This window comes from Chrysochloris asiatica, unplaced genomic scaffold (assembly GCF_000296735.1).
Source record: "Chrysochloris asiatica unplaced genomic scaffold, ChrAsi1.0 scaffold00024, whole genome shotgun sequence".
NCBI lineage: Eukaryota > Metazoa > Chordata > Mammalia > Afrosoricida > Chrysochloridae > Chrysochloris > Chrysochloris asiatica.
In genome coordinates this window covers 6,506,720-6,526,041 of record NW_006408542.1, presented here as the reverse complement: position 1 = coordinate 6,526,041, position 19,322 = coordinate 6,506,720, and the positions used below count along the sequence as shown (strand labels likewise).

Here is a 19,322-nt window from a genome sequence, read left to right as displayed (position 1 = left end):
AATGTTTTAAAATTGGGAAAGGTGTGCGACAGGGTTGTGTTCTTTCACCATTCTTGTTCAATATGTATGCTGAGCAAATAATACAAGAAGCTGGGGTCTATGAAGGAAAACGTGGCATCAGGATTGGAGGAAGACATATTAACAACCTGAGATATGCAGATGATACAACCTTGCTTGCTGAAAGTGAAGAGGAATGACATCAAGGATATCACACATGAAGAAAGCCAGAGGTCATTAAAAAGACAGGAAAGAAAGAAAAGACCAAAGTTGTTATCAGAAGAGACTCTGAAATTTACTTTGAATGTATAAAAGCTAAAGTTAATAGAAAAAATTAAGTAAAAGAGCTGAATAGAAATTTTTTAAAGGATAGCTCAAGACAGCAATAAAATGTGCAAAGACCTAGAATTAGAAAACCAAAAGGGAGAAGATGCTCAGCATTTCTTAAACTGATACAATATTTATGGGCAAAATGCTGAATGACACAGGAAACACTGAAAAAAGATATAAAGAATACTCAGTTACTGTACCAACATTAATTTGTCAGTGTCCAACCATTTCAGGAGGTAGCATATGATCAAGAACCGATGTATTAAAGGAAGAAGTCCAAGCTACACTGAAGGCACTGGTGAAAAATAAGGTTCCAGGAATTGATGGAATACAAATTTAAATCTTGCAACAAACTGATGCAGTGCTGGAGGCACTCATTGGTTTATGCCATGACATTTGAAAGTTACCTGGCCAACAGACTGGAAGAGATCTATATTCATGCCCCTTCCAAAGAAAGTTGACCCAAGAGAGAGCAGAAACTATTGAACAATATCATTAATATACAGAACTATGAACTACAAGGTTGCTGTTGGAGGCTATCAGCCGCTCTGTAGAAAAAAGATGAGGCTTTGCTCTGGCAAATATTTGCAGCCTTGGAAACTAGATACAGGGTAACTATGAGTTGGAACTTACTCAACAGCATTTAACAGCAACAACATCATTACTATCACATGCAAATACATTTTTCCTTAAGATAATTCAAAAAACAGTTGCAACAGCACACTGACAGGAAGCTGCCAAAATCCAAACCGGATTCTGAAGAGGACATGGAACGAAGGATATTGCTGACTTCAGATGGATCTTGGCTGAAAGTGCAGAGTATCGGAGAGATGTTTAGTTAGTTGTGTTTTATTGTCTATGCAAAGGCATTTGACTGTGTGGATCATAACAAAATATGGATAACATTGCAAAGAATGGAAATTCCAGAACATTTCATTGTACTAATGTGAAACTTGTACACAGACCAAGTGGCACTTGTTAAAACAGAACTGTGGGCTATACTAGATGGTTTAAAATCAGGAAAGGTGTGTGTCAGGTTGTATCTTTTCACCTTACACATTCAATCCGTATGCTGAGCAAATAATCAGAGAAACTGGACTATATGAATAAGAACATAGCATCTTGTTTTGGAGAAAGGCTTATTACCAATTGGTGATATGCAGATGACACAAACTTCCCTTGCTGAAAGCAAAGAGAACTTGAAACACTTGCCAATGAAGATCAAAGAATACAGCCTTCAGTGTGGATTACAACTCAGTAAAGAAAATAAAAATTCTCTCAAATGGACCACTATACAACATGATGATAAACAGAAAAAAAAAGTTGAAGTTGTTAAGGATTTCATCTTACTTGGATCCACAATCAATGCTCTTGGAAGCAGCATTCAAGATCACATGACTTACTGCGTTGGGCAAATATTCTGCAAAAGACCTCTTTAAATTACTAAAGACCAAACATTCACTTTGAAGACTAAGATGTGTCTGACTAAAGTATTTTACATTTTCAGTTGCCTCATATGCATGTGGAAGCTATTGCGTGTATAAGGAAGACTAAACGAGAATTGATGCATTTGAATTACGGTGTTTGCAAAGAATATTGAAAGTACCATGGACTGCCAAAAGAACTAACCAGTCTGTCTTGGAATTAATATAGCCAAAACTCTCCTTAGAAGCAAGGATAGTGAGACATGTTATCTGGAGAGAACAGTCTCAGGAAAAGGACACCATGCTTGGTAAAATAGAGACTTTACATAAAAGAGCAAGACCCCCAACAAGATACATTGACAAAATGGCTGCAACAGTGGTGTCAAAGATATCAATGGTTGTGAGGATGGAGCAGGACTGGGCCAGTGTTTCGTTCTGTTTTGCTTATGGAGGCTATGAGTTGGAACTGACTTGATGGCCCATAACAAGAGCAGGTCAATTTTTAAAATTGTATAGTGTTTAGAAAAGAAAAAAATAAATCAACCCTTTTAAGAATAATTCATTTACCCTTTTAGAAAAGTGTGGCTGATTGGAATCCTGGTAAAGAAAAGTGATTCCTACTTTGCCTTGCTCCCTCAATCACACTCTTATATTTGCTACTCAAATTTATGTATGTGTATATATATAGTGAGCTCTGGTAGCGTAGTGGTTACGAATCGGGCTGCGAACCTTAAGGTCAGTGGTTCGAAACTACCAGCTGCTCCGCGGGAGAAAGATGAGGCTTTCTACTCCCGTAAAGATTTACACCCTCGGAAACCCTGTACAGGGTCGCTATGGGTCGGAACCGACTCGACGGCACTTAACAACAACTATATATATATACATATTTCTTTTATTGTTGACAAACATAGGATTCACTTCACCAGAACAAAATTTTTTTACAAACTGCTTATGTTCCTTTTTAGACGAGTTCTCAACATGGTATGGGCAGTGTTCCTTTAGTTAGGTACTAACTCAAGTTATTTTGTTCCAGTTAGACTTTAGTTAGGGTGATGGGACACAAAGGGGACATGAAGAAGAAAGGGCAGCAGTCTTGGGAGAGTTAGTCACCCCAAAAATATGCCATTTGTGTTTTTTAAAGGTGCCAAGGCATATAGTATAATCCAAAGAACTAGGCCTTAGTTGGGGTGGAGGAGATTTTAGATCCTTCACCTGAGGGTCCATGGATAGGTTACAAGCAGTTGGTCAACTCATTAAAGTTACATATATTAGGGTCTATAGTGTAGTGAATTATTTAATACATTTCTTCTAGCTATAGTCTTGGTAATTCCCACCAAACGACTCTTTTCCTGATGGCTCTGGGTAAGAGAAGGTGGGAGAAGATTCTGATAGGATGACATGATTCTAGTAGACACGAATGACTGCTAGTAGTTCAGTGTGATTGTAAAAAGTTGAATCTCTACCATGTGCCATCTCAGAAGCAGGAGTGGGGATCTTACTATCACCAAAGGAGCCAGGAGTAGAGTGTATCCTGAGGGACCCTGAGGTCCCTATGCACTGAACCTCCTCAACCCAAAGACAGAAAACTCGGACGCTGGAGGAGGGGCAGAGGAGCAGCAGCAGAACCGAGAGCTAGAGAATGAGACAAAGCAGTGGACTTCCCAGGCCAAGGAGCAAGTAAAGCCTAATTACATTGAGTCACAAGGAGACTTCCTTATAAAGTGGAGTACTTCCAGGCACTTAATTGGGGGTGCTAGGTTTGGTGGCCCATGAAACTAGAGCTGAGCACTTTTAGTCTGAGGCTTATAGTGGAGTGGGGTACCCAGTGGGCATTTATCAGCAGTCCTAAAAGAGCTTTGTAACATTGTTGGTGCGAGGCAGAGACCAGGCTGAGGGCCAGAGAGAGACCTGCCTATGGGCATAGCTAAGGAGAAGTTGTCCTGACTGGAATAACTGTCCTGAACATTTCTGACTCCAAGTTGTAACGTATTAACTTCCATAATAAACCGCATGACTGTGAGTATGGTGTCTGAGTTCTGGGTGGGCATTGCAATAATTTATCAAACCTAGCTGAGAATGAGAACTAGAGTATATCATGGGAGATATGGTTTGGTGTGCTGAGGTTTTTTGTTTTGTTTTGTCTTGTTTTTTTAACAAGATCCAAACCTTTTATCATTTTCTCAAAAGAACAAGGAACCCAAAGATTAATCAGTTGTGTTGTAAACGTACTGGTGAAAGCTATGATGTTGGTACACTGATTTTCATGGGTTACTCTTATCTCAACTTTCATTTGGTCTGACTCATTGAATCTACATAGAAGGGGTTTCTGAAATGTATTTTACTTTGGCTTTTATTCCCAGAACATAGACTGTCAATAAACGCATGGTGGGTGCAGAGGGGATGGTCGGGGGAAAGTTCAGTGTGGCCCCTCTGGAGCAGGAGCCTGCTCTCCAGTCACTGTTGAAACAAAAAGTGTTTCTGGTGAGTCTGTATTTTCTGAAAGAAAAACGTTGAGTTTAGTCCCCTGAATGTCCATGTCACATCAAGACACCCACTTGGTTCACTTTGTATAATAAGGTGTCCTCATTTTGACCTTTCTTTCAGGGTTTAGCAAATCAGTCATCAAAACAATGTCTGTCATGGATTTTGAAAAGGTGAATCTTGAACTAATAGAGGCCTTATTAGAGTGGATTGTCGATGGAAAGCACCCCTACCCTCCAGGTAACTGCTGCTTGTCTCCATTTGCATGCGAGATGGCAAAACAGAAGGGAGGTTCTTTCCTGGAGTGATGGGTACCCACAGCAGGGACAGCCTCCCATCCCATCACCCTGCCCCAGCTGAAATTCCTGCTCCTCCTGCCAAGCAAAAAGGAGATGTTAGCAATACTCAGCCCAACAGGAGAAAGCTGAAAAGAAGGCCTGAGTCTCTGGCAAGATGAGTGGTTGGGTAATGAATGTTTGACTCATATTTAAACTGCCCACAGAGGCCATGAGGCACTTGGGGGTAAGAACACAGGCTTCGGAATCTCCTAAACCTCCCAACTCTGCTACCTTGGAATTCTGTATACCTGAGATATACAGCATTTTTTCTCTCTTCTGTGCCTTGGTTTCCTTCTTGGTCAAATGAAGATAATATATCTCTTGGATAAAGCTGTTTTGAAGATTAAAAGCAACCATATGTAAAGTGCTTAACACACAGCCTGGCATATAGTTGCCAACCAGATTTCAAAGCCGTTGCTATCTAGTTGATACTGACTCCTAACAATTCAATAGGACAGGGTTTCCAAGGCTGTAATCTTTACAGACACAGATTGCCACATCTTCTATCATGGAGCAGCTGGTGGGTTTGAACTGCCTTTTTGTTGGCAGTAAGCACTTTAACTTCTGTTTTACTAGGGTCTCTTGCCATATACCTAATGCCCAGCAAATCTCCCCTAATAATGGCACTGTAATGGTACTAATGCATTTACATTCATCATCATTATTTCTGTGACTACTGCTGCTGTACCCCAGAGCTTTCCTATCCCAGAGGATTCCTTCTTCTCTTGCAGTTTCTTCTCCCTGAAGTGTGGTGCCCCAGATTTTCTCATGACTCAGTTCTTCACACTGGTCAGGTTTCTGTTCAAATGCCGTCTCCTCAGAGATACTGTCGAGTTGGTTCCGACTCACAGTGAACCCTATGTACAACTATAAAACAGTGCCTGGGCCTGCACCCTCCTCACAATCATTGTTATGTTTGAGCCCATTGTTGCTGTCATTTTATCAATCCATCTCATTTGAAGAGCTTCCTTTTTTATTATTGTTAAGTTGTTAAGTGGCACCAAGTCAGTTCTTACTCATGGTGATCTTGTATAGCGTTTCCAAGGAGAGGCTGGTGGGTTTGAACTGCTGACCTTGAGGTTAGCAGTCCAGTGCTTCTCCTATAGCACCATACCTGGGCCCCACCCTTTAGCAGGCACAGTGTCCTTTTCCAGGGATAGGTCCACCCTGAGAGCATGTCCAACGAACATGAGTCTCACCATCCTCACTTCTAAGGAACATTCTGATTGTTCTTCCAGGGCAGATCTGTTCATGCTTCTAGAATCCCTCTCTTATTGTCATAATTCACACAAATGGTTTTTATTTTCCTTACAGCATTTAACACTTTTTAAAATTGTTGTGCGTACTTACTGTCTCTTTCAGTAGACTATCCCTACGAATAAAGACTTTTTTATCACACTATTCTTCAGACCCACAGTGAACATTTGTTGCATGAATAAGTCCAGGATAACCAATATTGGGTGATCATTAAATGGAATAATTTTTTTCATCATTTGCTTATTATACAGTACTTAGAGAAATGAGAATGGCCACCCTCTCTGCTTACACTTTCAGCTTCTGTGGTATTTCCTAAGGTGATTTGTGAGCCACATGAAACGATTGAAGTGCCTGTGTCTCTTCTCTTAGCAAGTAGCCAATGTTGGCTAATGCACTCTCACTGAATTTAGTATCTTGTCTTTTTTCATAAAGAAAAACCAAGCAGAGCAAACAAATGTCAGAAAATTACTTGACTTCAAAGCTGAGTCGATCCAGTAGATAGGGAGGTGGGCTAAATGTGTGAAGATACTTATGATCCAGGAAGCCACACCAGGAGGGCAGATTAAGAGGCACAGAAGAGAAGAGACAAAAAATAATTTTCCCATCCATTATGAACATCTAACTTGTGGACAATTCAATTTAATGGACAACTCGAATTGGCCCTTTAATAGTATATAAATTTGCCCTCACTTTGAAACGATTGAATCTCCTGCAACAAATTCTTTCTCACAATCACCTTCACTTTCTGCACAAGAAGCTTTTAAATCATTGAAAGGCAGGGAGCCTTTCTTACTGAAGTAAGGCAAATAAGACTTCACAGGAGTGGCCATGCACCACTCCTGTTAACCCTGTGAACTGACCAAGTTTCCAAGTCACCTCTGACTGCCGTTGTCTCACTGGAAAGTAAGCTTCTAGTAACTGCTTCTTAATGAGTTGCTGTGAGGCTCAAATGAGACAGGGTAATGAACATTTCTTATATATTTCTACAAAGTGCTAAAACCAACCCTCAAAAATATTTTGGTCTACTTTCAGGCTTCTACTTCATTAACAGTTTAGATACTTATTTACAAAGGAGCTTCATGGAAAAATTCCAGTATCTTTTCATTCCATTTCCCCTTGAATTTTTTAGTGGGGAAAATAACTGTGGCAAAAATAGGTCACAAGTTCCTTGTGGACAGATCCTTGTTTCATATCCCTTTGCATCTAGCACAGGCTGGTACAGACATTCAAATATTTGAAATCATTGGTGATTAATTGATGAGCTACCTCTTCATCATCATGAAAGGGGCTTCAAAAGTTTGTGGGGAAAATTTCATTATCTGTCCATTCCATTTTCATATGAATTTTTTGAAGACCCCCTCATATGTCTGAATTTAGATTACCAAGTTGGCTAGCCATTTATGGTTTCTTTTTTTCATTTCCATTTAAATATTTCTGGATTATATTCATGGGTAGTGAATAATCATCCTGTCTGGTAAAGTTAAAAGGCTAACTCCCGATAGAAACAGGATCTCAGAGGCCAGTGCACTGAAGAAGGATGTTTGAAGAGTTTTGCTACCAACTTCTTGTATAACTTAGGATGCTACATTTTTCCACACTCAGCTTTTCCTATTGTAGAAGGATAATTAATACTGCATTCACTTTGTAGTTATTAAGTCAGAAAATGCATTAAAACGTAATTTTTATTTATTTAAATGCTTGGAGACCTTACAATGAAAAGAAAATGGACAGTGAACATTCTTGGAGTAATACCTTTTTCATTTTACAATGTCAATGTCTTCATTTATGCTGGCTTTTCCTTTTTCAGTTTGATTCTGTTTATATCTCCAGGTGCTATACTTGTGTTTTTACCGGGACTGGCAGAAATCAAAATGCTTTATGAACAGCTGCAGTCTAATCCTCTTTTCAACAACAGGCGTAGTAATCGGTAAGTTACTCGTTTTCATCTGTTGCCTTTACATGACGAGGAGTAACCAGAAAGTTCTCATTACTGTCAGCACCCTCTGTAGACTCAGGTGGCACTCCTCAAGAATATATTTGTGCCAGCTGGAAGTAGAGAACCTATTTGCCCTGAGAAATCACTTCTTTCCATTCCATTGTGGTTTTTTTTTAATGATACTAACTCAGTAAACACACATGTAATTTCAGTTGCCAGATTCGGCTGGGGGTGGGGGGCGGAAAGCCAGTGTTAATAACAACGAAGAAATGTTACTTCGTTTTAAAAGAAAATAATTTTCAGTTGTTTCTACTCCAGTAGCAAGACATACTGGGCATTTCTTCCTATTTAAGAGGAAAAGTGTTTGACAGGTAAACATTCCTTAGAAATTTAAAAAAAAAAAAAAGGAAATTTCTTAGCTTCCATCACTGTCTCAACCTTCTCTAACTCTCTTTCTCTGGATTTAAATGTAGGGGGAAAATGGTGCTTTGCTGGTTAGTCTGTACTAGGCTGGTAATTTATAAAATATTAATTATTCCTTGTGATCACTTATCATTGAATTACACTCCACTGTTTTTCTCATGTCGATGCAAGATTTTTAGTTCATAAAAAACATATTATCACAAAGTCAACTCCAAGTCATAGTCACCCTGTGTGTGACAGAGTAGAACTGCACTTCATAGGGTTGTTAGCAGCTGTGGCCTTACACAGGTATGTTGCCAAGTTTACCTAATGTTGTTGTTAAGTGCCGTCGAGTCAGTTCTGACTCATGATAACCCTGTATAGGGTTTCCCAGGAGTGGCTAGTGAGCTTGAACTACTGATGTTGTAGCTCAAATTGGTCTTACAGTGCAGCACAGCAGGACTCCTCATGTTGTTGTTGTTGTTAAGTGCCATCGAGTCAGTTCTGACTCATGATAACCCTGTATAGGGTTTCCCAGGAGTGGCTAGTGAGCTTGAACTACTGATGTTGTAGCTCAAATTGGTCTTACAGTGCAGCACAGCAGGACTCCTCATAGAGTAGAGTAAATATTTTGGAAGAATCACAGAGAGCTTACCCAGGTAGAAGAGCTGGACCTTGAGGAAGAAACCTCTTGTTGCCCAGTGGGCTAAGTGATGGACTGCTAATAGAAAGGTCAGTGGTTTGAACCCACCAGCTGATTTATGGGAGAAATATGAGGCTGTCTGCTTCCTTCAAGATTTACAGCCTCAGAAATCCTATGGAGTAGTTGTACTCAGCCCTGTGGGGTCCCTATGAGTTGGAATCAATTAGACAGCAATAGATGGATGGGATCTTGAGGTCAGCTTGTGGAGAAGGTACAGATACTTGGAGTTTATGGTTAGTTTTAATATAAAATCACCCACAGTCATCTGATTTCAGTGCTTTATACTGCATTTATTGTGGTTTTATTTCTTTTCAGATGTGTTATTCATCCACTACATTCATCTTTATCCAGTGAAGAGCAGCAGGCTGTGTTTGTAAAGCCTCCTGTGGGTGTAACTAAGATTATAATTTCCACCAACATTGCTGAGACATCCATAACCATTGATGATGTTGTCTATGTCATCGATTCTGGGAAAATGAAAGAAAAGAGGTATTCTCTTCTGGTGATGTAAGCAAGGGGCTACAGATGCTACATTTTCAGTGACACTGCTCCTAGTGGCTATGCTGTTAAGCCACATGGTTACTGTTTGGGGGGAAAATGCGTTATGAGAACTCTATGTGGATGTGTGAGTGCTTGTATAGCCGTGACCATGAACCTGAAAGTCAAAGTGAGGGTTTTCCTCGGCAGTAATAAATGATTCTTCCTCTGTATTGGGACTGGATACCATTTCACATCAGCACTAGGTAGCCCCGCCCCAGGATCGCAAGTATCCTAGGACACACAGGGCCTGTGTCCTTCTTTATAAGTCAGATGGTAGTTCTACACTGTCCATGTCACACAGTTGTAAAGCAATTCTCTTTTCTACATTTTCTGTTTCTTCTGTAGATATGACGCTAGCAAAGGTATGGAAAGTCTAGAGGATACGTTTGTGTCTCAAGCTAATGCCCTGCAAAGGAAAGGGCGAGCTGGCCGTGTTGCTTCTGGGGTCTGCTTCCATTTATTCACTAGCCATCACTACAGCCACCACCTGTTAAAGCAGCAGCTACCAGAAATCCAAAGAGTGCCACTGGAACAGCTGTGTCTAAGGTATGTCTGCATTTTTGTGTACTGCTTCCAAAAGGTCTAAATGTTTCTCAACCTAAGTCTCATCCTTTCTTTTTCCTACTAGAGGTTTTGCTAAGTGTAGACATAGGTGAGTTTACTCAGTGTTGCCTTTACCATTCTTTTTAACTTTTTGCATAAAAAGATGTCTTATATTGCAGATATGATGCTAGCAAAGGTAGCGTTTAAATGGAGTTTAAGAATATATTTGTAAATCAGGAAAGTAATCCAACCTGTCGGGGAGTTTCTGCTCTGAAAATACCAATGTTAGATAATCACAGGGAAAAATCTACAGCCTCACTGTCAATTAGAGCAAAGTAGTCAAGCATTGAAAATGCCATTATTTACCTGATGAACAAACAAGAACAAATACCTTAGAGCAGGATTAAATAAACAAATGATCAAACTTAATATAATCAAGACTGGGGAACCTTTGATTCAGTCTTTCTGAAAATTTGCTTGGTTTTGTATAAAAACTCTTAAACTCAGTCATTATACTATAGAAAGTATGCCAAAAGGGAAAAAACAATTTATATGAAGATGTTCCAGCTCTTCTTCCATCTAGCAAAGAGGTGTATTTTAAGAGCCTTCAAGGTATTGGACTAAGCAGTATGGATACTGTCGGAAGTAACACACAGTCCCTGCTTTCAAGTGTCCAAGTCTGGGCTTAAGAAACTGGAAAAGCTGGTGAGCTGAACTAAGGTAGTAGCCACACAAATGAAGAAGTAAAGGGATTTGAGAACACTTTAGAAGTTGATTCACCTATGAGGGAGGATAGGAGAAGGGGGAAATGTAGTATACAATTATGTAGCACATACCATTTTAAAACAACTCAATTTCCGTAGTAGGGAAATTGGTGAAATATACAGGCCAATGTGGCTCGTCCTTTTTCAAAGAAAACATTTTTGAAATTTAAGTAAGTGGGTTACGTCAACATGTCTTTAAAGTGAAACACCTTGAGTAGAAAAAGCTAATACATACACATTCATTAAAAACAAAACACTGCATGTATATATGTTGACATCTAGAAATGGAATTAAAAATGAAATAAGTAAAACCTTAAACAGTGAGATCTGTGTAAGTCAGACACCTGTCAAAAAAGGAAAACTCAAATATTTCCCACTAAATATTTTCCATTAAAACAAGCAGTAGGAAAGTCTTCCACCTTGGCAAAGATAGAAGACTTGGGAGAACTGGGAAATCAAGGCAGTTCCATGGAGTGTGGCTCTCACAGGTTTCACTGTGTATGTTAGAGCTTTTTCTTCTGAGATTATGCTTAAATTCACAGTTTAAAACTATAGTTGCTCAAGAGCTAGCAAAAGGAAGGAAACATTAATTTTATAAACAACTGGAAATTCTGATGTGAAAGAGTAGATGGATCATTTCAATTTTATTTCATTCTTTGAACCCACTGCTATAAAAAGAACCCTTTTAGAAGTTTAAAGAGAGGATTTTGATTTTATTCTGAACCTGAAAAGGTTTCAAAATCATAAAGTTTGGCTATAGTTTATTGCTAGAGTAGTTGACAAGAGCATTTAAAAAAATATATCCAAACTAGCATATATCTGGGAACTTGTTTTTGTTCATAAAAAATATGATTTTATGCTTCTGTGTCATTCCTCCAGGAATAAGATTAACAAATTATTTTTGTTTCTTTCTTTGTTCAGAATTAAAATTTTGGAGATGTTTAACACTCATTCTCTCCAGTCTGTGTTCTCTCGTCTCATTGAACCTCCACACCTGGATTCTCTCCGTGCCTCCAAAATACGATTACAAGACTTGGGAGCATTAAGTCATGATGAGAAACTGACCCCTCTTGGGTATCACTTGGCCTCTCTGCCTGTGGATGTGAGGATCGGCAAGCTGATGCTATTTGGGTCCATTTTCCGCTGTTTGGATCCTTCTCTTACTATTGCTGCCAGTTTAGCCTTTAAGTCTCCTTTTGTAAGTAAACAACAATCATCTAAACTGCAATCCCGTAGGTCTCTAAGGAACCATGAGGGGCTTCCGTGGGTGTCTGTTGTTGTTAAGTGCCGTCAAGTTGGTTCTGACCCATAGTGACCCTGTGTAGGATTCCAAGCTGGTGAGCTTGAGCCTCTAACTTTGCAATTCAGACAGCTTTGCAGTCTGGCATGTTAACTCACAGTGCCACACCAGGACTCCTCGGTGGATGTGTGAGCCCTCTAAAAATATTCTTGTATGTTTTCTGTGACTTTTTCCGTGCAGAATGTACAGAACTTTCAGGAGACCCTTAAAAGAGGTCATGTTCCAAATCAAGAGTAAGAACCAGGGATGTACATTATTAAAATAATCTAAATAACGCTTTCTTTTATCTGCTATACTTTCTCATGATAGAAAAATCACAAGTTACAAGTTACATGGTTTTAAAAGGTAATCAATAGAGACTAGAGGAATCCCTGAGAGTAGCGCCCTTAGGTAACCTTCGAACTGAAACCGTTCTGGAGGTCACCATTCAGGCAAATAATAGATTGATTCATAAAATAGTATCAAGTGTGAGTAATGAACTCCCTTAACCAATATGGAACCATACTATGAACAGTTACCCAAAGCAAAGATGAGAAGGCAAGGAGGAGAAGGGTGACCAGGTCAAGAGAACAAATAGCTGGAAATAAGGGGAATGCTGACACATTGTAAAACTTGTAACCAGTGTCATGGAACAATTTATATAACAATTGTTAAATGGGAGCCTAATTTGCTCTGTAAACGTTCACCTAAAATACAAGTATTTTTTTAAAAAACAAAAACAAATTGTGATTAGAATCAGCTAAATGGTTTGATTTCAAGGAAACAGGAAGTATCTTTTAAAGTATATACAACATTATGGGTAAGAAAGAAGCAAGAAAAAGGAATTTTTACAAAACAAAAAAATTCAGCAGGACAGAGAGTGATAGAAAACACTTCTGAATCAGCTGCTCATTGGCTAATAAGCTGCAAAGATTTCTAATGACAAGTTGTCACTTTAGTGAAGCCAAAGCAGGACTTATCCCCCTCTCCTGTGCCACAGAAATAAGCAACCACACTTAGTAGGATTATTTTGTTTACTCTCTCCTCCACCCCTTTTTTTTTTTGCAATTGTATTTCCAGCAATATAGGGATCTTTGAATTTGTCGACTTCCTACAGTGCCCACCAAACCTGGCATGCATGGCTTTTACCCCTTAGGTTAAAGGCTTTATTTGAGTCTGAGGGAAGAGGAACAATCAATATGTCTTATTCCCCTGGGACCGCCCTGCCTTCATTTTACCATGGTCTTTTTTTTTTTACATACAAGTAGACAAATGTTGTCAAGTTGATTCTGACTCAGCAACCCCATGTGACAGAGCATAACGGCTCCATGTGGTTTTCTCAAGGCTGTAATTTTTATGGGTGTGGCACTGTAGGATCAGCACTGGACTTTGAACCACAAGGTTGGCAGTTCAAACCCACCAGCTACTTCTCGTAAACCCTATTTGGGGTCGCTATGACTCGGAACTGACTCAACAGTACTTAATAACAATCTTCATGGGAGCAGATTGCCAGATTGTTCACTGTCAGAGTGCTGGGTGGATTAGAACTGCCAACTTTTCAATGAGCAGTTAAGCTCTTAGCTGTTGCGCTACCAGAGCTTGTTGTTGAATCGCTTCCAACCCATAGTGACTCTGCATAGGGTTTTCGAGGAGCAGCTGATAAGCTTGAACCATTGACTTTGCAGTTCAAATCAACTTTGCAGTCCATCACATTAACCCCAGCGCCACACCAGGGCTCATTAGGTAGGGAGATAAAAATCAAGACTTCTACAGAGTATCAGTGTTGACAACAGGGCCTTCCATTGTCTGTTTCTCAAATCATCTGAATAACTTTTCACTCACTGTTTACTTTTATGGAAAAAGTAAGAGGCTTCATTAGAAATGTTGATGTCATCTAGTGCCAAACTGAGTACCTGTCCTTTCCTGGGCCTGTCAACATAACATTGATTTCCCAAATGGAATCCTTTTCCCACTGTCCTGCCTTCAAAGAAATGAATTTTATTTCCAAGTTGAAAATAAAATTTGTTGATGTGTGACCTATGAGGTTACTCAAATAAGCAAAAAAGTAGAAACACTCAGGTGAGTTTAAATGATTTTCAGGGAGGTTACAGCTAGATTGTTGATTTAGCTGTCAGAGCAACCCCACCTCATGTTGGAGTCCTCAGGGTGTGAGTGAGTAGAGGAACATCAGAATCAAAGAAACAGTTTATATATAGGGAGAAGAGGAATGGTACAAATGAACTTCTCACGTCTCTGCTAGTCTTACAAATTTGTCGGAAGAAAGGCTGTAAACATCATGAAAATAGGAAGCATTAGTCAAGGATATAAAAGAGAAGACACGAGTATAAAAAATGAACAAGAATTTGTAAAATATAGATGGTTGTTAAGTGCTGTCGAGTCAATTCCGACCCATAACGACCCTGTAAAGGGTTTCCAAGGAGCAGCTGGTGAGCTTGAACCGCCAACCTTGCAGTCTGGTGCATTAACCCACAGCACCACACCAACACTCCAAAATATAGATAGCACAGTTAAATTTTTGCATCAGCTTTCAGAATGAGTGGCTCTACAGTGTCACCATACCACTTAGAACTAACAAACTTAGAAGAGCTGATTTTGGGTGGGCAGGCCTACTCGTGAAGTAGGCTAGCTTGCCAATTAGCATGATGCCTTTCATCAGCCACACAGAGTCCTCTTGTTCCACACAAAATGCTTTCTTAAAACACCTGGCTTCAGCAATAGGAAAATACCATTTTAAAACTCAGATACAATGTGTCCTTCAAATTTAGTTTTCTTCATTCAGGTGTCTCCCTGGGATAAAAAAGAGGAAGCTAACCAGAAAAAGCTGGAATTTGCATTCGCAAACAGTGATTACCTGGCCCTTCTCCGAGCATATAAGGTAAATCCATAACTGAATAACTGAGCTTTATTACCAGAACTGAATCTAAAGACAAGAGTAAGTTCAATTTTATTTTCTCCAAAATTTAGGGATGGCAGCTAAGTACAAAAGAAGGTATGCGTACAAGTTACAATTACTGCAGACAGAACTTCTTGTCTGGAAGAGTTCTTCAGGTGAGTCATTTCTGTGGGAGATGGTTGTCATTCAGTGGTAGCTCACGTGCCCTATCTTGATGCTGAAAACATTATTTGTAGATTATACTCAGCTCTTTTTACTCTGTAAAACAGACTTCTAGAGTATGAGATCAGGCCTTCTGTGCTGAAACCTTCAACTGACTCCATTTGTCCTCAGTAAATATGTGTCTCTGGTAGTGTAGTGGGTACGAATCGGGTTGTGAACCTTAAGGTCAGCAGTTTGAAACTACCAGCTGTTCTGCAGAAGAAAGTTGAGGATTTCTGCTCCCATTTTACAGCCTCAGGAACCCTGTACAGAGTCGCTATGAGTTGGAACCGACTCCACGGCACATAACCACCACCACTTATATGGAGAAAAGACAATCTGAAGATTACTGTTTACTAGAAGTCAGTTTTTTCTATAATTCTACTAGTAGTTCTTAACCTAGATCCATAAACTCCTGAAATGCATATAACACTCTATACATTTTACATATGCGCATTATTCTGGGGAGAGGGTTCGTAGCTTTCATCAGATCCTCAAAGAGGTCTATGCCATCCTCCACCCCCTCTCTTCTCCCCAGGTAAGAACTACTGGAACAGATTTTCTTTGTTAATTTTTCTTATTTCCATCCGAAGCTACTGTATATTCAACAATGAGTATACAAGAAAGACAAAGGTTTATCATCTGTGTCATAATAGGGCTTCTGTCCTCCACTGTAACAACATTTAACATTGTTTACAAACTGATGTTGTTAGGTACCATCGAGTTGGTTCCATCTCATAGAGAAGTCCTGTGAATAACAGAATAAAACACTGCTCCATCCTACGGCACCCTCACCACTGTTATATTTGAGCCCATTGTTGCTGCCACTGTGTCAGCCCATCTTGTTGGAGGTCTTCCTCTTTTTCACTGACCCTCAACTTTACCAAGCTTGATGTTTTCTCTCCAAGGACTGGCCCTTCCTAATAACCTGTCTGAAGTACAAGAGATGACGTTTTGCCATCCTCACTTCTAAAGAACTAGCTGAACTGCTAAGAGAGATTTGTTTGTTGTTCTGGCAGCCCATGGTACTTTCAGTATTCATCGCCAATGTCATAATTCAAATACATCAATTCTTTTAAGGTATTCCTTATTTATTAACAAACTGTAACATGCATGTCAGGCTACTGAAAAATGCCATGACTTGAGTCAGGCGCACCTTAAACCTTAAACTGATATCTTTGCTCATGAACACTTTAAGAGAGGTCTTCTGCAGCTGATTTACCTAATGCAATGTATCATTTGATTTCTTGACTGCTACTTGCATGAACGTTGATTGTGGATCCAGGTAAAAATAAAGTCTTTGACAACGTCCATCTTTTCACCATTTACCATGAGTTATTGGTCCAGTGGTCCAGAGGAATTTTGTTTTCTTTACACTGAGGTGCAACCCATACTGAAGGCTGTGGCCTTTGATCTTCATCAATATTTCAAGTCCTTTACCCTGCCAGCAAACAAGGTTGTGTTATCTGCACAGCACAGATTGTTAATAAGTCTTCATCCACTCCTGATGCCATGGTCTTCTTTGTATAATCCAGCTTTTCAGATTATTTGCTCAGCATATAGATTGAATAACTGTGGTGAAAGGGTACAACCCTGACATACATCTTCCCTGATTTCAAACATTCACTGTCCTCTTGATCTGTGCTAACAAGTGCCTCTTGGTCTATGTACTGGTTCCTCATAAGCACAGTCAAGTGTTCTGGAATACCCATTCCTTTGCAGTTACCCATAGTTATGAAACATACAGTCAAATGCCTTAACGTAGTCAGTAAAACACAAGTAAGCATCTTTCTGGTATTCTCTGCTTTCAGCCAAAGATTCATTCGACATCAGCAATATCTTTTGTTCCACATCCTCTTCTGAATTCAGCTTGAATTCTGACAGTTCCCTATTGATGTACTACTGCAACCATTTTGAATTATTTCCTGCAAAATTTTAGTTGCATGTGATGATATTGTTCAATGATTTCCACACTCTGTTGGGTTTCCTTTATTTGGAATGAGCACAAATATGGATCTCTTCTAATTGGTTGTCCAGGTAGCTGTCTTCCAAATTTCCTGGCTTTGACAAGTGAGTACTGCATCAGTTTGTTGAAACATTTAAATCTGTACTCCGTCAATCTCTGTAGTCTTGTTTTTCGCCACTGCTTTCAGTGTAGACTTGACTTCTTCCGTCAGTAACATCGATTCTTGATCACATGCTACTTCTTAAAATGGTTGTACATCAACCATTTATTTTTAGTACAGTGACTATGTATCCCTTCCATCTTTTGATGCTTTCTGCATCTTTCAATATTTTGCCTATAGAATCCTTCAGTAATGCAAGTTGAGTCCTGAATTTTTTCTAATACTTCTATGAGAAGCCAAATGATGATAGTGCACAGGTTTGTAGACTATCTGTTTTACTCAAAGGGGCTGGAGAGGGAGAAGGCCTTATTCTCATATTACAATACTGATATGACATGGATTATTGCAAAATTAACGTTCTTCTTAATATTTGCCACTACTTCATGTCTGTTTATCTCTCTGTGCTTTATAAGCTCCATCAGAGCAAAGACTTTGTCTTGTTTACCATGTAGCGTCAGTGCCTAGAACAGTGCTTACCATATAGTTGGTGGTCAGTCAGTTGAATAAATGCAGGAGTGAGTGAATTTAGATAAGCAGTCGACTGTTAACCACAAGGTCTGCCATTCATATCCACCAATCAGTTCTAGGAAATCCTATACAGGGTCGCTATGAATCAGAACCGATACCACCACACTCAACAACAACAAGACTACCAGACCAATTGAATGAGACATCCCAATGGGATTTAGATGAACATGAAAGCTTGAGAAGCACTGGTGTTAATTAAATTACTTCATTTGTTAAGTGTCGTCGAGTCAGTTTAAATTACTTCCTAAGCTACTTCATATTAATAAATTCTACATATTTTTATTTCTAAAAATATGAAATAAGAGCCCTCAAAGCCGTCCCAGTTTTTGCCTCACTCTCCTCCACCTTTAGGTGTACTGCAGGCATTCTGAGGAGACAATGGCTGTAGCTTTAGTCAGTTTAGTTCACTGAGAGCAATAGCTTTCCACCCTGGATGCACATGAGATTGAGCTGGGGAGCTAAATAAAAATGATTTCAATGCCTGGGTCCCACTCCAGGCCAGTTAATCTGGATCTCGGGGATGCAACTCAGGCATTTGATTGCTGCAGCTGATGTTGTTGTTGAATTCACCAAGTGAATCTAATATGCAGCCTAGGTTGAGAACCATTGATCTTAAAGTATCTTATATGTAAGATGCAGTCATAAATTGTTTCTCAAAACATTAAAGTTTTCAAGTAAAATGAGAACACTGAAACCCCAAAACAAACCCACAGCCAGCGAGTCGATTCAGACTCATAGCGACTCTGTGTAGGGTTACCAAGACTAAATCTTCTTAAGTCTCATCTTTCTCCCAAGGAAAGAGACTGGTGGGTTTGAACAGCCGATCTTGTGGTTAGCAGTCCAGTGCCTATCCCGTGTAAGAAATTACATTGCCAAGGAGTCTGGTATGGTGCTGTAGGATAAGCACTAGATTTTGCTAACCTTGAGGTTAGCAATTCCACCCACCAGCCATTCCTTGGAAATTCTATACAGAATAGCTGTGAGTTTGGAACCAGTTTGATGGTCTGTAACACCATTTTGCCATATTATCCATGTGTAGGTGTGACATTCCAACAGAATAACTTACATTGTCAAGATGGATCATGTTGCTACATTCAGTCCCTTTATCATTAGCACTTCCTCTATTGTCGCCACTGAACAGCAACACCTGATTTGCAGCCTGTATTTGAATAGAAGCCAGAAGAAAAAGAAGCTGTGCTAATCTTTCTCACATCTGTGCTCGGCTACACAAACACAAAAATCCCAAACTAATTGCCGTTGAGTCGATTCTGACTCCTTGTGACCTTAGAGGACAGAGTAGAGCTGCCCTAAAGGGTTTTCAAGAGTTTACATTTTCACAGAAGCAGACTACCACATCTTTTTCCCACAGAGCTGCTGAGGGGTTCCCACTGCCACTGTGCCACCAGAGCTCCTGTTGCTAATAAAAGAAGTGTCCCGAGAAGAACAAACAAGATGGTGGAGAGGGTGGAAGTGCACAGGATAGATAGGGACGGGCAACTTCTGTGAACCCGGGTGAAGACCTGGTTGGCCAGCAGTGTGGCAAGACCTGGGGACTCTTG

The 19,322-nt window shown here is 39.7% G+C and overlaps 1 protein-coding gene across 1 annotated transcript in view; it reads left to right on the top strand.

The window, feature by feature from the left end:
- The window catches only part of DHX57 (DEAH (Asp-Glu-Ala-Asp/His) box polypeptide 57), an 83,142-nt gene that overhangs the window by 43,008 nt on the left and 20,812 nt on the right, over window positions 1–19,322 (top strand). The window contains exons 12-18 of the mRNA XM_006839377.1: window positions 4,356–4,472; window positions 7,658–7,754; window positions 9,184–9,357; window positions 9,754–9,954; window positions 11,637–11,913; window positions 14,795–14,890; window positions 14,980–15,063. Of these exons, the coding sequence (XP_006839440.1) occupies window positions 4,356–4,472; window positions 7,658–7,754; window positions 9,184–9,357; window positions 9,754–9,954; window positions 11,637–11,913; window positions 14,795–14,890; window positions 14,980–15,063 (1,046 nt within the window). The remainder of the gene's footprint in view (window positions 1–4,355; window positions 4,473–7,657; window positions 7,755–9,183; window positions 9,358–9,753; window positions 9,955–11,636; window positions 11,914–14,794; window positions 14,891–14,979; window positions 15,064–19,322) is intronic.